The 14,530-nt window shown below is 49.0% G+C and overlaps 1 protein-coding gene across 1 annotated transcript in view; it reads left to right on the forward strand.

The window, feature by feature from the left end:
* STS (steroid sulfatase) overlaps positions 1 to 14,303 on the forward strand; it is a 156,008-nt gene extending 141,705 nt beyond the window's left edge. The window contains exon 10 of the mRNA XM_065915792.1: positions 10,103 to 14,303. Coding sequence (XP_065771864.1) covers positions 10,103 to 10,476 — 374 coding nt within the window. The 3' untranslated portion in view covers positions 10,477 to 14,303. The remainder of the gene's footprint in view (positions 1 to 10,102) is intronic.
* Positions 14,304 to 14,530: the final 227 nt, after the last annotated feature.

The raw sequence follows: 14,530 nt of genomic DNA on the forward strand, positions 1-14,530 counted from the left end.
TGTGTGTCTGCTAGCCGTAGATGTTTAAGACAACGCTCAGATGCGTTGACGGCATCGTGGTTTCCAGACCAGGTGTGTTTTACGTCTGTGTCAGTGACAAGATGTACTCGATGCTTTGAGGTCTGCCGACAGCAGATGTAAAAGTGCATTTCCTTTTATTAACAATTCTTCTTTGTCCAGGTGTGTGTTTTTGGTGGCGCTGGGTCTCTGCTCGCAGTTTGCAGGCTTCTGATTGCAGTGGGTTCTCTTGTTGCAGATCACCGGCTGTAGGGCGCTCAGGCTTCACTGGTTGCAGCCCGTGGGCTCAATAATTGTGGCTCCTTGGCTCTCGAGCACAGGTTCAGTAGCTGAGGCTCACAGGTTCAGTTGTCCCACGGCAAGTGGGATCTTCCCGGACCAGGGATCAAACCTGCGTCTCCTGCATGGCCAGGCAGAGTTTTAACCACTAAACCATCAGGGAAGTCCCAACAGGTGCGTTTCTAATGAGCCTGAAGGACCAAGCGGAGCCAAGCGAGGATCATACGTGCAGCGATAGTCCCGCATCTGGTTTTCATATACGTAAATATAAAATTACAGCCCAAGGAGATCCAACTAGTTCATCCTGAAAGAAGTCGGTCTTGAATATTCATTGGAAGGACTTGATGCTGAAGCTGAAGCTCCAATACCTTGGACACGTGATGCAAAGAACTGACTCTTTAGAAAAGGCCCTGATGCTGGGAAAGATTGAAGGCGGGAGGAGAAGGGGACGGCAGAGGATGAGACGGTTGGATGGCATCACCGACTCAATGGACACGAGTTTGAGCAAGCTCGGGGAGTTGGTGGTGGACAGGGAGGCCTGGCGTGCTGCAGTCCGTGGGGTCACAGAGAGTTGGACGCGACAGTGACTGAAGCGAAACCATCGCTGAGATGCTTAGGCATCTGTGGGAACCCAGAACCTATTATACCCCTACTGTATATCTTAGAGGTCGATGCTAATCTCAGACTCTCAGACGCTTCTTCAGAGAGGGGATGAAGCTCCCCTTTTCTCTAGCATGTTTTGGGTTCTGCTCCCAGATGCGAGATTCTCCCAGAGCATCTTGTCACCACGCTGCCAGCTGCTGGCTCATTCTTAAATTCAGGGGATTCTCATACCGGATTTCAGTGCAGTCCTGACCCCATCCTCGTCACCCAGCCGGCTTACCCAAGACAGCATTTACAGAGCAGCTGCTCCATTATTTTTCAAGTGGGAGATTGTGACCCTTCTTTGGTCCACAGAAATCAGACCAGGTTTCCCCTGGAAAGTTTATACTTTAAATCTGGAAGAATTCCCTGAGATAACTTCTGGAAGATTTCCTACTTTAAATCTGTATGACTTCCTTGTGTCAACTGCTGGAAGATGAATGTAGCAAAACCACACGCCTACAATTCTAGGCTCGGAAGGACCCTATCTACTGATCTCATCCTTGTGTCCATCATGCCTGACGTCCATATGCATGCTGGCTCTTGTTTAGGTTAATTGGCAGCGTTTTTGGAGGAGGAAAAATGGCAACCCACTCCAGTACACTTGCCTGGGAAATCCCAGGGACAGAGGAGCCTGGTGGGCTGCAGTCCATGGGGTCGCAAAGAGTCGGACATGACTTGGTGAGACTAGACAGCTGGCAGCATTTAAATCTGAGTCAGTCCAGTTCAGTTCAGTCGCTCAGTCGTGTCCGACTCTTTGCGACCCCATGAACCGCAGCACGCCAGGCCTCCCTGTCCATCACCAACTCCTGGAGTCTACTCAGACTCATGTCCATTGAATTGGTGATGCCATCCAACCATTTCTTTTAAATCTGAGCCATCTCATAAATGAGAGATATGGTCCTCCCCATCTCCATTTTTTTTTTTTACTTTTTATTTCGTATTGAAGTATACTTGATGAACAGTGTTACCTTAGCTTCCGGTATTCAGCCAAATGATTCAGTGACGCATATACACGTATCTGTTCTTTTTCACATGCTTTCCTCATGTAGCTTGCGGCATAATACTGAGCGGAATTGTCCATGCTATTCAGTAGGTCCTTGTTGGTTATGCGTCTTAAACGTAGCGGTGTGTCCACCTTCCCGCTTCCTTTTGTACTCAGCCTGAAAGAACCGTAGAGAACCAAGTTTCCCGGGCTCTTGGCTGTTTCAAGACGGATGGCGTCGCATCCCGAACCTTGACGAACTGCATTTAAGTAAAGCCAGCCGCCTCCACTCACAGGGGCCGGAAGGAACATATCGGCTCAGGTGCTGGGGAAACAGTTATGTGGAGGAATAAAGAGGAAGGGGCAGAAAATGGGGGTCAGTGAGAAAGAACAGACCCAGATGCTGGGAGGTGGCAGGCCCGGGGATCAGATTTGCTGCTGAGACCGACACAGGGGACGTTTCCTCTTATGCAGCTCGTCACTGTCTTTCTGCCTCGAGGCAACAACAGAGAGGGAAAATGACAAGTGTTTCGATGCCGGAATCATCCATCTAGTCAACAGGCCTGAGGAAACCATGGGTTTCCTTTTTTTTTAATCAGTCTCTCATCTCCTTTGGGGATCGTGGCCGCTGTGGCTGTCCCTCGTGTCTCCCTGGAGCTGTTTGCTCGGTATCCGTGTCTGCTTATTTGTTCTACACGTATTTACTGAGCATCCACCACGTGGCCCCTGCTAGGCTGGGCTGGACACCTGTAGGTGGGCAAAATATACTGAGTTCTCTGCCCGGGAGCTGCTCGCCTCTTAGGTGACGACGGGTGCTGCCGGCTGGGCAAACAGCCGGGAATGCAGACTTGTTTCAGGAAGTGTCCCTTGCCCGTGAGGATTACTAGTACCGCGTGAGTCCTCGTTGGAAGAGAAGGCTTAGATCATCTCGTAACCAAAAGTGGGGTCTGGCTGCTGGACGCCCAAAAGCCCCTGCAGAGGGCAGGGTGGTGGGAAGGAAGAGTTTGCTTTATTGGGATGCTCTTAGCCAGAGGGGGAGCGGACATATGTCCAAAGGCTGACTCCCTGCTCCCTCCTCCCCGCTGACAGTCGGAATGTAAAAGCTTTTATAGACAGAGGGAGGGGCGGTTCCTTGCAGAAACAGCACAGTCAGCCCTGCCGGTCATCTTGAAGCTGATCGTCGGTGGTCTGATCAGTACCATCTTGATTCTTTTCGGTACAGCTCATCTTTCAGTCCCACTAGCGCCAGTGGTGCCAGCAGTAAAGAACCCACCTGCCAATGCAGGGCGCATGAAAGACGTGGGTTCGAGCCCCAGGTGGGGAAGATCCCCTGGAGGAGGGCATGGCAACCCACCCCAGGATTCTGCCTGGAGAATGGCACGGACAGAGGAGCTTGGAGGGCTACAGTCCAGGGGGTCGCCAAGGGTCAGACAGGGCTGAGATGACTTAGCAGAGCAGAGCACAGTCTTCAGTCCCAGGGTTGATTGGTTTCCGTTTCTTAGAGGCCAGTTCTTGGAATTAGGGCAGGTTAGGGCATTGCTATAGTCTGGTCGTCATGGAGTTAACGTCTTCCCCCTGGTGGGGGTTGCAGTATCTATAAAACAGCTCATGAAACCTGGCTCAGAATATTATCTATATAGCCTTTGGTGCTCAGTCACTTCATTCGTGTCCGACTCTTTGCCACCCCATGGACTGTAGCCCGCCACGCTCCATGAGATTCTCCCGGCAGGAATACTGGCATGGGTTGCCATTCCCTTCTCCATAAACCCTTTGAGCTTTCCTTGAATTTGCCTGAATTTACTGCATGACTACACTGTCATTATCTGGTCTCCTGTGACTGTCTCCCTTGGTCTCTGCCTGTTCTCACTTCTACTGACTAAAGTTATTCTTTGGCACAAGGCTTTCCACAGACGAAAGGCAGGCTGAGGACCTTAAGGTCCCGCTGTGTTTTCACTTTCTGATCTGTATCGGCAGGAGACTGTGGGTTAGCATAGAACTTAAACCAGTCCTAGTTGGAGGACGTCACTTGGATCATCTCAGATCCATGTTGGTAGGAGAGTGTGGGCAATTCACAGACATTGAACTGATACTGTTTAGAAGAGATGGGCTTGCATCATCTGAGATCTATGCTCGTAGGAGACTGTGGTCATCACCACCTAGAGGACGCTTTCTGTAATTCTTAGAGGCAAGAGTATTGCTACCTTGAGCTCCAGAGTATCTTGAGCTCCAGATAATTGATTAGAAAAGGAGAGAGACATTTAGGATCAGGGTTTCTAAATGTAGGGCCGCAGTGAGCCAGAGCCAGCCCGGGATGGCTGAGGAATCTCACCAGCTTGTGGGGACACGTTCCTACCTGGAAGTCAGTCTTGGGAGTGTCTACACCATGGCAACTAGCCAACACAGCAGATGTCGACCGTGTTCCTCGCTCAGAGAAGCCGCGGCTTTTCAGCAGGACACTGGAACCCGTCTACTAGAATGGAGCAGCAGCGTGGGGGAGATCCACCTCGTGTTTGTCTTGATGAGGTCGGATGCCTTACATTTCCCTGGTGGCTCAGACAGTGAAGAATCCACCTATAATGCAGGAGACCCAGGTTCGATCCCTGGGTCGGGAAGATCACCCTGGAGAAGGGAATGGCACCCCACTCCAGTATTCTTGCCTGGAGAATCCCATGGACAGAGGAGCCTGGTGGGCTGCAGTCCATGGGGTTGCAAAGAATCGGACACAACTGAGTGACTGACACTTTCATTGCCTATTACAATTCCAGACTTGTTAAATACTTATTTTTTCCAAAACATTACAGCCAGAATGCTGTCTCTACTCTTTTAAAACATGAATCCCTTTCAGCTTTTATGTACAATGTCTTCTCTATAATTGAATAATTCTATAATTCTAATGATTCTGTAATTTAGTTGTCTCAGCGCATCGAATGGCTTAACTTTATCATCATCTGAGATCATTATTCCCATTATGTTTTAGGAGCACTCACAAAAGCATTATTAGAATGCGGATAACTTTGGTTACGTGATGATGGGAATTTTGAGCTTAAACTTCCTGTTCAGCGTGTATTCAAAAAGTGTGGCTTTAAGTTTTGACTTAGCCATCCATGTTAGTATAAAGTCAATGTAATGACAACTGGATTTTATGGTCAAATGTGTCTTAAGAGACTGGTAAATGTTTTTGGCTCTGGTATTCTGGTGCAGAGTTTTGAGAAGGTGAATATAAGTCTGTAAAGTAGCTGCTGCAGTTAAGTCGTCTCCAACTCTTTGTGACCCCATGGATTGTAGCCTGCCAGGCTCCTCTGTCCAGGGGATTCTCCAGGCAAGGGTACGGGAGTGGGTAGCAGAGAGAACGTTCTAATTTCAGCTACTTTTGTCTTAGGAATTAAATGGCATAAGCCAGGCTGAGCTGGTTTTTGTCTTCACTAATCATTTCAGTGGGTCTTGGTTGGATACCCTTCTTTATCTGAAGATCAGAAGTTAAATGTGAAAGGTCAGCTACAGCGTATTGCAGACTGAGGCTGAACTAACGTCAGTTCAGTTCAGTTCAGTCGCTCAGTCGTGTCCGACTCTTTGTGACCCCATGGACTGCAACACACCAGGCTTCCTTGTCCATCACCATCTCCCGAAGCTTGTTCAAACTCATGTCCATCGAGTTGGTGATGCCATCCAACCATCTCATCCTCTGTCGTCCCCTTCTCCTCCTGCCTTCAATCTTTCCCAGCATCAGGGTCTTTTCCAATGAGTCGGCTCTTTGCTTTAGGTGGCCAAAGTGTTGGAGCTTCAACTTCAGCAACAGTCCTTCCAGTGAATGATTAGAATAATCAGAGCAATGGAGAGCAAAAGTTAAAGGCAAAGAAACAGATGCAAGGAGGAATCGAAATCCGCCCTTCCCTGTAACACGTTCAGTAGATGACATCAAGATTACTCAGGGAGTCAGCTGAGGGTCCCAGGGGACGGTATGGGTGGCTTACAGTTGGAAGAAACAGAGATGTCTTTGAAATGCTTCTTTTAAAGATAATTTTATTTTCCCTATTTCTTGTCTGTGCTGAGTCTTCTTTGCTGCAAGGGCTACTCTATTGTTTAGGTGCCTGCTTTTCTCTTGTGGAGCACAGGCTTTTGGGTGTGTGGGCCTCAGTAGCTGCAGCACGTGGCCTCAGAAGTTGTGACGACTGGGCTTGGATGCCCCGCGGCACGTGGGAATCTTCCCAGATCAGGGATCCAACCCGTGTCGCCGACACTGGCAGGTGGAGTCTTTACCACTGAGCCACCAGGGAAGTCCTGCAATGCCTCTCGAAGCACTCCAAGGCCGCAGCTTGCAGTGGGAAATGCTGCTAAGACCTCAACCCCCAAATGACTATATCTGGTTACTATGATACAGACACAGAGTCCCCCACGCAGACAAAATTAATCTTGCCAAGACAAGCAGTTAAACCGCAGTCATCAAGGGCCGTCTACATCTGAGTGATAAATTAAGAGCCAGTGTGTGGAAGCCCTTTCAGTTTTGTTGTTCGTGTTCTTTAAGAATCCTGAAGAAGGTGGGGGTGGAAAAAAGTGTCAAGACTTGTATTGCAGTGGCCACAGGTTGAAGAATAGCGGGAAAGCAGTGGTCTCGTCCTAGATTGCTGGCAGCTTTACATTCAAAGAGGGGTTCCCTTGGTGGCCCAGAAGGTAAAGAGTCTCCTGGCAGTGCAGGAGACCTGGGTTCGATCCCTGGGTCGGGAAGATCCCCCGGAGAAGGGTATGGCTACCCACTCCATATTCTTTCCTGGGGAATTCCGTGGACAGAGGAGCCTGGCGGGCTGCAGTCCATGGGGTCACAAAAGAGTCAGGCACAAGTGAATAGACTAAGCAACAGAAAATCTGAAAAGGAGACGGGACCCTGAGAGGTTAACAGCCGCCCCCGGCATCCCACAGCTATGAGATTGCGTGTCGGGTTGGAACCCAGCCTGTCGGAGCCGATAGAAAGGGCGGGAGAGTTCATGTGGATTGTATTCAATGAGCCAGCAAGACAATACCCCTGTTCCAAGCTCAGAATAAAGGATGTGTCCCCAGGACGTGGTCTAGACCCACAGGAATCCTTGCATGAAAGGGGATGTGATTTGCAAAGCAGACTGGCATCTGTTAGGAGGGATCAAGCATCTTTAAATCTGCAGAATGTTCTTCTGATGCCTCCGTGGACAGCCCAGTGGGCTTTGCATTGTCCCCCTGTTTGTTCTTGGGGACCCCAAGTGCTCATTCCCGAGGCTTGTCTGCCAGGGGACCTCGGAACTCTTTCTTGTGGCCGAGTCCCTGAAAGTGATTGTGATCACGACAGCGGTGCCTGTTCTGGGCTTTACACGCCCCTCAGAGCCCCAGGGAATCTCAGAGCACCCTGGCTTATTTGAAGCTTGGAAAGTGCTGAATTCGGGATCCAGCTCCGGAGTCAGGCTGTTCTCATTTAAATTCTACTTGCCACTTTGTCAAAGGACCAGAAGCTTTCTTTTCTTGTGAATGAAAAGAAAGTGAGTCACTTTTTTTTTTTTTAACCTGTGAAAGGGTTAGGTGCTCAGTCGTGTCCAACTCTGTGTGACCCCGTGGACTGCAGCCCGCCAGGCTCCTCCGTCCATGGGATTCTCCCGGCAAGAACACGGGAGTGGGTTGCCATTTCCTCCTCCAGGGGATCTTCCCAATCCAGAGGTTGAGCCCAGGTCTCCCTCACGGCAGGCAGATTCTTTACCGTCTGCAACTGTCTTAAGTCGCTAACATCTTTGTGGCTTAACTATAACTCTCTTAAATTTTGGGCTTCCCTTGTGGCTCAGCTGGTAAAGAATCTCCCTGCAATGCGGGAGACCTGGCTTCAATACCTGGGTTGGGAAGATACCCTGGAGAAAGGAAAGGCTACCCACTCCAGTATTCTGGCCTGGAGAGTTTTATGGCCTGTGTATAGTCCATTGGGTCGCAAAGAGTCGGACACGACTGAGCGACTTTCAGTTTCTCTTAAATGTTAATGCATCATTTAAACCGAATTCAAGTTATTGTTCCCATCACTACGTAGAATACTTTCGTTTTTGAGAAAATGCTGCCTGTAGTTTCCCTCTGTTCTCACTGTAAAGTTTAATTCCTTTCTCTGGTCACTGGATCTCAATTATAGCCGAGTTTAACATTCCGTGGTGGTCAAAATATTTATCTGTGACAGAGACAGAAAACAACCTTTTTCAGAGTACACTGGAATTTTAACCATAAACAAAAGAATTTTTTTTTAACTCAACAATTTTTTAGTAGTATATGGAGAAATCCCAGATGAAATGCACCATCAAAATAAATTTGAAAAACAGGATTAAATAGACATATTAGAAATGCAAGGTGACAGTAGGTGCCTCCTTTCTGTTGAAATGACACCTTTGACTGTCAGTTCTTGGTTTCCTGGTGAACAACACAACAGACCCTGAACTAAGGCTTCACATCTTATAAACCTAGGGTTTCCCAGATGGCACAGTGGTAAAGAATCTGCCTGCCAGTGAAGGAGATGGCAAGAGATGCAGGTTCAGTCCCTGGGTCAGGAAGATCCCCTGGAGGAGGGCATTTCAACCCACTCCAGTATATTCTTGCCTAGAAAACTCTGAGTCCAGTGGAGCCTGGCATGTGTAATAAAATGCATTCGAGCAGATCCACAGTGGTCTCAAGAAACTATACAGAGAATGCACAATGTATGTTTTTATAACAAGGTTTTAAAAATCCAGATTGGGTGATATCAAGGCAGACGCCTCGATGGCATACCAAAAAAATCTTCAGAAAAGTTAGTTCTTAGTTCTACGCTTGTCCTAGCTGCCTGTCTGCTCCCTGTGAGGATGCCTGAGATTTATTTACTGACTGGTCCTTAAACCTGTGTGTGTGTGTGTGTGCGCCCAGTCATGTCAGATCCTGTGTGACCCCATGGACTGTAGCCCACCAGGATCATCTGTCCATGAGATTCTCCAGCTGAGAATACTGGAGTGGGTTGCCATGCCCTCCTTCAGGGAATATTTATCCTTACTCACCCTCGGATGCGCCTGTCTGGGGCCAGGGGGTGTTGGAGGAGAATGTGGACACCCGTGTTAATTGTCTTCCGTTGTCCATTAATTTATTTTGCATTTGAATCCGCGGGTGAGCACTCGATACATGCAATTACAAAACCACCGTTTCCATGACACAAACAGATGATCAGAGTGAATTAAGTAGGTGTGTGGTGCTTTCTAGGGGGACAGTCTCTATGGTTTTCTATAAAAAAAGCTGGAAGAATAAGGCGGAAAAGGACATTTTCAGTCTGAACCTAATTCCACTTGGTTTATACACATTAACTCTGCCACCTTTTTCTACCCAGGAGGGGTAGAGAGGAGCTTCTAGATCTCTATCAGAGCCAGCTCTCAGAAGCTCATAGCATCGTAGGATAAACAGTAAATCAATCATTTCACAATGATTTGTTTGTGAATCAATTTTTTTTCCTGAAATTTTAATATTGGCTATTTAGTCATTGGAAGAGACCCTGATGCTGGGAAAGATTGAGGGCAGGAAGAGAAGGGGGTGACAGAGGATGAGATGGTTGGATGGCATCACCGACTCGATGGACATGAGTTTGAGCAAGCTCCGGGAGTTGGTGATGGACTGGGAGGCCTGGCGCGCTGCAGTCCATGGGGTCACAAAGAGTCGGACACGACTGAGCCACTGAACAACAGCAACAAATGGAACACAGAACTTACGTTTTTAAAACTTTCTAATTTTATTTATTTCTGGCTGCCCTGGGTCTTTGTTGCTGTGCAGGGGCTTTCTCTAGTGGGCTGTGTGGGTTTCTCATTGCGGGGGCCTCTCTCATTGTGGGCTCTTGGGCCCACGGCTTCAGTGGTTGCAGCTTTGGGGCCCCCCCTAGAGGCGAGGCCCCCCAAAAAATCAGTTTTTGCATTATAACAGCTATTGCCTAATCAAGCTTTGTCTTCTCCTCCTCGGCAGTTAGATAACAATGCATGTTTTCTTGCTTTTTCTTTGTTCCTTTTAGCTATGATGCTCACTCTTTTTTGGGCCTTAAGTGTGATATATCCAGTCCATCCGTAACTGAGTCTCTGCCTTCTTGAAGCGGACGGGTGGTTTTCCGGTGCGCGCTCTCTTTGGGGTGACTCTGATGAGCCTGTCCCCACCATAGCCGCTTCTGTGCTTGTCCCCCCACAGGCACGTCCATCTGGAAAGCCTTTTTCTTCACCCCCAAGTTCTTCCCTGAGGGCTCCAACGGATGCTTTCACACCCAGGTGTGTTTATGTGACGGGCAGTATGTCACCTACCACGACCCACCCCTGCTGTTTGAGATTTCCAGAGACCCCCGGGAGAGACACCCGTTAACCCCGGCGTCGGAGCCGCGGTTCCAGGAGATCCTGGCGGCCATGCAGGAGGCGGTGGCCCGCCACGTCCAGACCCTGCAGGACGTCCCCAACCAGCTGTCCCTGGGGAACCTGATCTGGAAGCCGTGGCTGCAGCTGTGTTGTTCGTCGCCAGGGCTGTCCTGCAAGTGCGACCGGGAGAATCAGGACGGGAGACGGGGGCCTTAGCCGTTATCGCGGCGTCTGGGGGTGCATGGGGTGGGGAGGGGGCGCCCCGCCAGCAGCGTCAGGGATGAGCGCCCAGGATCGACACTGGGGGAATGAAGCCCTGGCTGCCTTCCTTCCTTCCCACACACCTGGACGCTCCATCAAGACCCCCCTCCACACACACACACACACACACACACACACACACACACACACCTGTCCCCCCGGGGAGGGGGAAAATCAACGTTTGCAATAAACAGAGACATGCATGTTAGTTACGTCTTCCGAGGCCAACTGTTCACGTGGACGGACGAATGGGCAGTGAGTGTCCAACGTCTGTGCGGCTGGAGGGCAGGAAGGGGCACAGATGAGCTGCTGGCCTCTCAGACAGCGTGACCCACGGCTGGAGGCGGCGCTAACTCCACTGCTGACTTGATGCCCTGGCCACCAGGATTTCCCCTAGAGAGCCTCGCGTGAGAGCGAACCAAATGTTAAGTGTTTACTGAACTCTAACACGGGCTGCTTTTTTACCCTGAGTAAAAGAGCATCTTGCCCAATCACGGATGATGGTTAAGTTGCCGTCTTCTGGTGACTGAAAGGCGATTACCGCCAGTGTTATTTGCAACACGTATGAAGTACTCTTCATGCGATCCATGTTTGTGCATGGATATGTGTCTTTCTTCGAGAAGTCTGCAATATTTAGAAGCTCATCACTGTTGAAGGAGAGGCAGCAGAGGCTCACAGATGTGGTTAGTGTGACTGCGTTTTGGTGAGCTCTCTCAGGGAAGGTCGAGGCTGAGACACACCTCTCCGGTCCGTATGTCTCCAGTCCGTCATTTGTAGCATGCTGTTTGGCTTCTGCTGTCCCTTGGGTGAACGGCGTTTCTGAACTAAAAGTCCTACTTCAGTGATTCTGCAGTGCAAGAAATCCCCTCTAACAGAATGCAGAATTATTGGTGTGTGAAATGTATGCTATTTCACATGGGTGGGGGGTTTGGGGTGGCAGAGACACAAGCTATGAGACATAAGCAGTCCATGACCCGTGCCCATGAAGACACGAGCTATGAGACATAAGCAGTCCACGACCCATACCCATGAAGGCACTAGCAATCAGACATAAGCAATCCATGACCCACACCCATGGAGACACTAGCAATCAGACATAAGCAATCCATGACCCACACCCATGGAGACACAAGCAATCAGACATGAGCAGTCCATGACCCATACCCACGAAGGCACTAGCAATCAGACATAAGCAATCCATGACCCATACCCATGAAGCCACGAACAATCAGACATAAGCAGTCCATGACCCGTACTCATGAAGACAAGAACAGTCAGACATAAGGAGTCCATGACCCATGCCCGTGAAGACATGAGCAATCAGATATACTAACAATCCACGACCCATACCCATGAAGACATGAACAATCAGATATAAGCAGTCCATGACCCATGCCTGTGAAGACATGAGTAATCAGATATAAGCAATCCACGGCCCACACCCATGACACCTCGAGCTCTTGCAGACCTACCCATGACATCTCGATGCCGAATTTCATGACGAGAGAATGGTGGTCCACGCCCGTCCTTGGGTTTTGTTGGCCTGACCCTGCGGGTAAGCGATATCTGTGCCTCAAGTCTGTCGCGACAATTACGCTTCCGTTTGAATTCCATTTCCTGCGACCTCAGGAATGCAGGGAAGAGGCTTCATGGGCTCACGGAGGAGACTGGCAGACGGGGGCACAGCTGGAGAGAGTTCCCAAGTCTGGAGCACCAGGTCCTTCTGGGCAAAGAGTTCCCTGAGTGGAGAATACCTAGGTGACCTTCAGATAGTATAGGCGCTGCAGCGACATGGCGTGGATTCGCTCACTCATCTGTACATCGGAGCTGTGGTCCGACGGCCTCTTTCATCTCCGTAGCGAACATGTCTCAGTGTCTCTCCGCTCTTGGCTCGGGGGTTTTCTCGATCCCACGGGAGTGTGGGTCAGTGGATTATTCTCCACCCCCCCACCCCCGGACGCGTGGACCCTGCTGTCTGGGCACTTTGGAGAAAAATGTGTGTAAGCGCATCTCAGGCCCCCTGACAGTCTTTGTCTGCCTTCGGGCCTTTGTCCCCGCTGAGCAGCGTCTAAGCTCCGACAGCATCTCCCGAGCTCCTCCTTACGGTCTGCTATTTCAGAATTTTTTTAAAAAATTAGTTAATTTATTTCAGTTGGAGGATGATGACTTCACCATATTGTGGTGGTTTTTGCCGTACGTCCCCATGAATCAGCCACGGGTGACCATGTGTCCCCCATCCCGAAACCCCCCCACCTCCCTCCCCACCCCATCCCTCTGGGTTGTCCCAGAGCACCGGCTTTGAGTGCCCTGCTTCATGCATCCAACTTGCCCTGGTCCTCTGTTTCACATAGGGTAGTATACATGTTTCAGGGCTGCCCTCGCAAACCATCCCACCCTCCCCTTCTCCCAGAGTCCAAAAGTCTGTTCTCTACATCTGTGTCTCCTTTGCTGCCCTGCATGTAGGCTCATCGATACCATCTTTCTAAATCCCGTATAAATGTGATCATGTAGGTTTGTCTTTGTCTTTCTGACTTACTTCACTTGGTACATATTCACAACGTAATATTACTCACCTATAAAAAAGGAATGCATTTCAGTGAGTTCTAATGAGGTGGGTGAACCAGGAGCCTGTTATTTCAGATTGCAAATCTTTCTTTGTCTTAAAAAAAAGACAAATGATTCCTTCCGCCTCTCTGGGAATGGATCAGAGTCGGAAAGCAAGCAGGGTTCTTAATTCAGATTTCTCATTCCAGTAATTTGCCAAAAGCATGTCATGTTGTTTTAGGCAGTACTCTCACGAGAGAATGCATGAGCATGTTACTAGTGTGTTAGAATTATTGCGGTTATCACGCAAAACATATCTAAAGCCACTGTCACCAACTTACGTGTTAAGACGATCATATTTGCTTAGAGTTAGACACGGTCATGCACATGGATACAAGACCTTTTATGATGTCAGAACATTGTGTTTGAGGCTGAAATCAGTGGAAGGACTTTTGCAGATGTTGTTAACACACAGCTTTGTATAGCATTGATTGTTTAATCTGTACACGGGTAACAGCCAACAAAGGATACATTTACCTCTAGGTTCACAATGAGCTTTTAAGCATTTGCCTCAAAATAACTTACATCTCCATTATGTTTCAGTGTATTTGAAAAATCTGGTTTCTTTGTAATAATCATAATTACCACTTACCACCTGAAAGTTTGGCTTGGAATGCACAACAGGAAATTTGAATTCCCACTGGTGTGATCTCTTGATGTCCTGTTCTTTGTGGGTTTTGAAGCTTTAAACAAATTCTTTCTGAAAAAAAAAAATGTATATTTCTAGCATTTCACAGACGTTAAAAGCTTAAGCTAACAGGGACCTATTGACAGGCATGATTTGACAGCATCATAAACGCTGCATGAAAAGCACAGTCACGACCGATGTATCAGAGGTGATGAAGGTTTCAGGAAGGGGAACACGTGTCAGGTGGCCCTGAAGGACATCCGCGGAAGAAACAGGCAAAGTATTTGTCACGTGTCTGAACAATGCGATCTGTGATGTGATCGCATCTGTGAAGGTTTCCCAGAACCTCACTGTCATGTTAACTTGAAATGAAAATAAACTTTTCCCTGGCAATTAAAAATTCTCTCCTGCTTGGTTTTCCACGGGGCTCAGTTCAGCAAGCGTGCGGAGTGTTCGGCTGGTCAAGAGTCTGCCTAAATGCGGGAGACCCGGGTTCCATCCCAGGGTTGGGAAGATTCCCCTGGAGAAGGAAATAGCAACCCACTCCAGTGTTCTTGCCTGGAGAATCCCATGGACAGAGGAGCCTGGCGGGGTGTTTACTATGTTTGATGTTAAGTAATGGGGATTGGGGTTTCAGTTTGGTAAATCTTTATGGAATGTCAGAGGCTCCGGGGAGGGGTGGATGAGAAATAAGGTAGCCCCTGACTTCCGTGATTAGAGGGTAGTGTGGACGCCCTGGCCATCTCTTGGGTTCCAAGGCCACGTCACACTTGCATA

This window comes from Muntiacus reevesi, chromosome X (genome assembly GCF_963930625.1).
Source record: "Muntiacus reevesi chromosome X, mMunRee1.1, whole genome shotgun sequence".
NCBI lineage: Eukaryota > Metazoa > Chordata > Mammalia > Artiodactyla > Cervidae > Muntiacus > Muntiacus reevesi.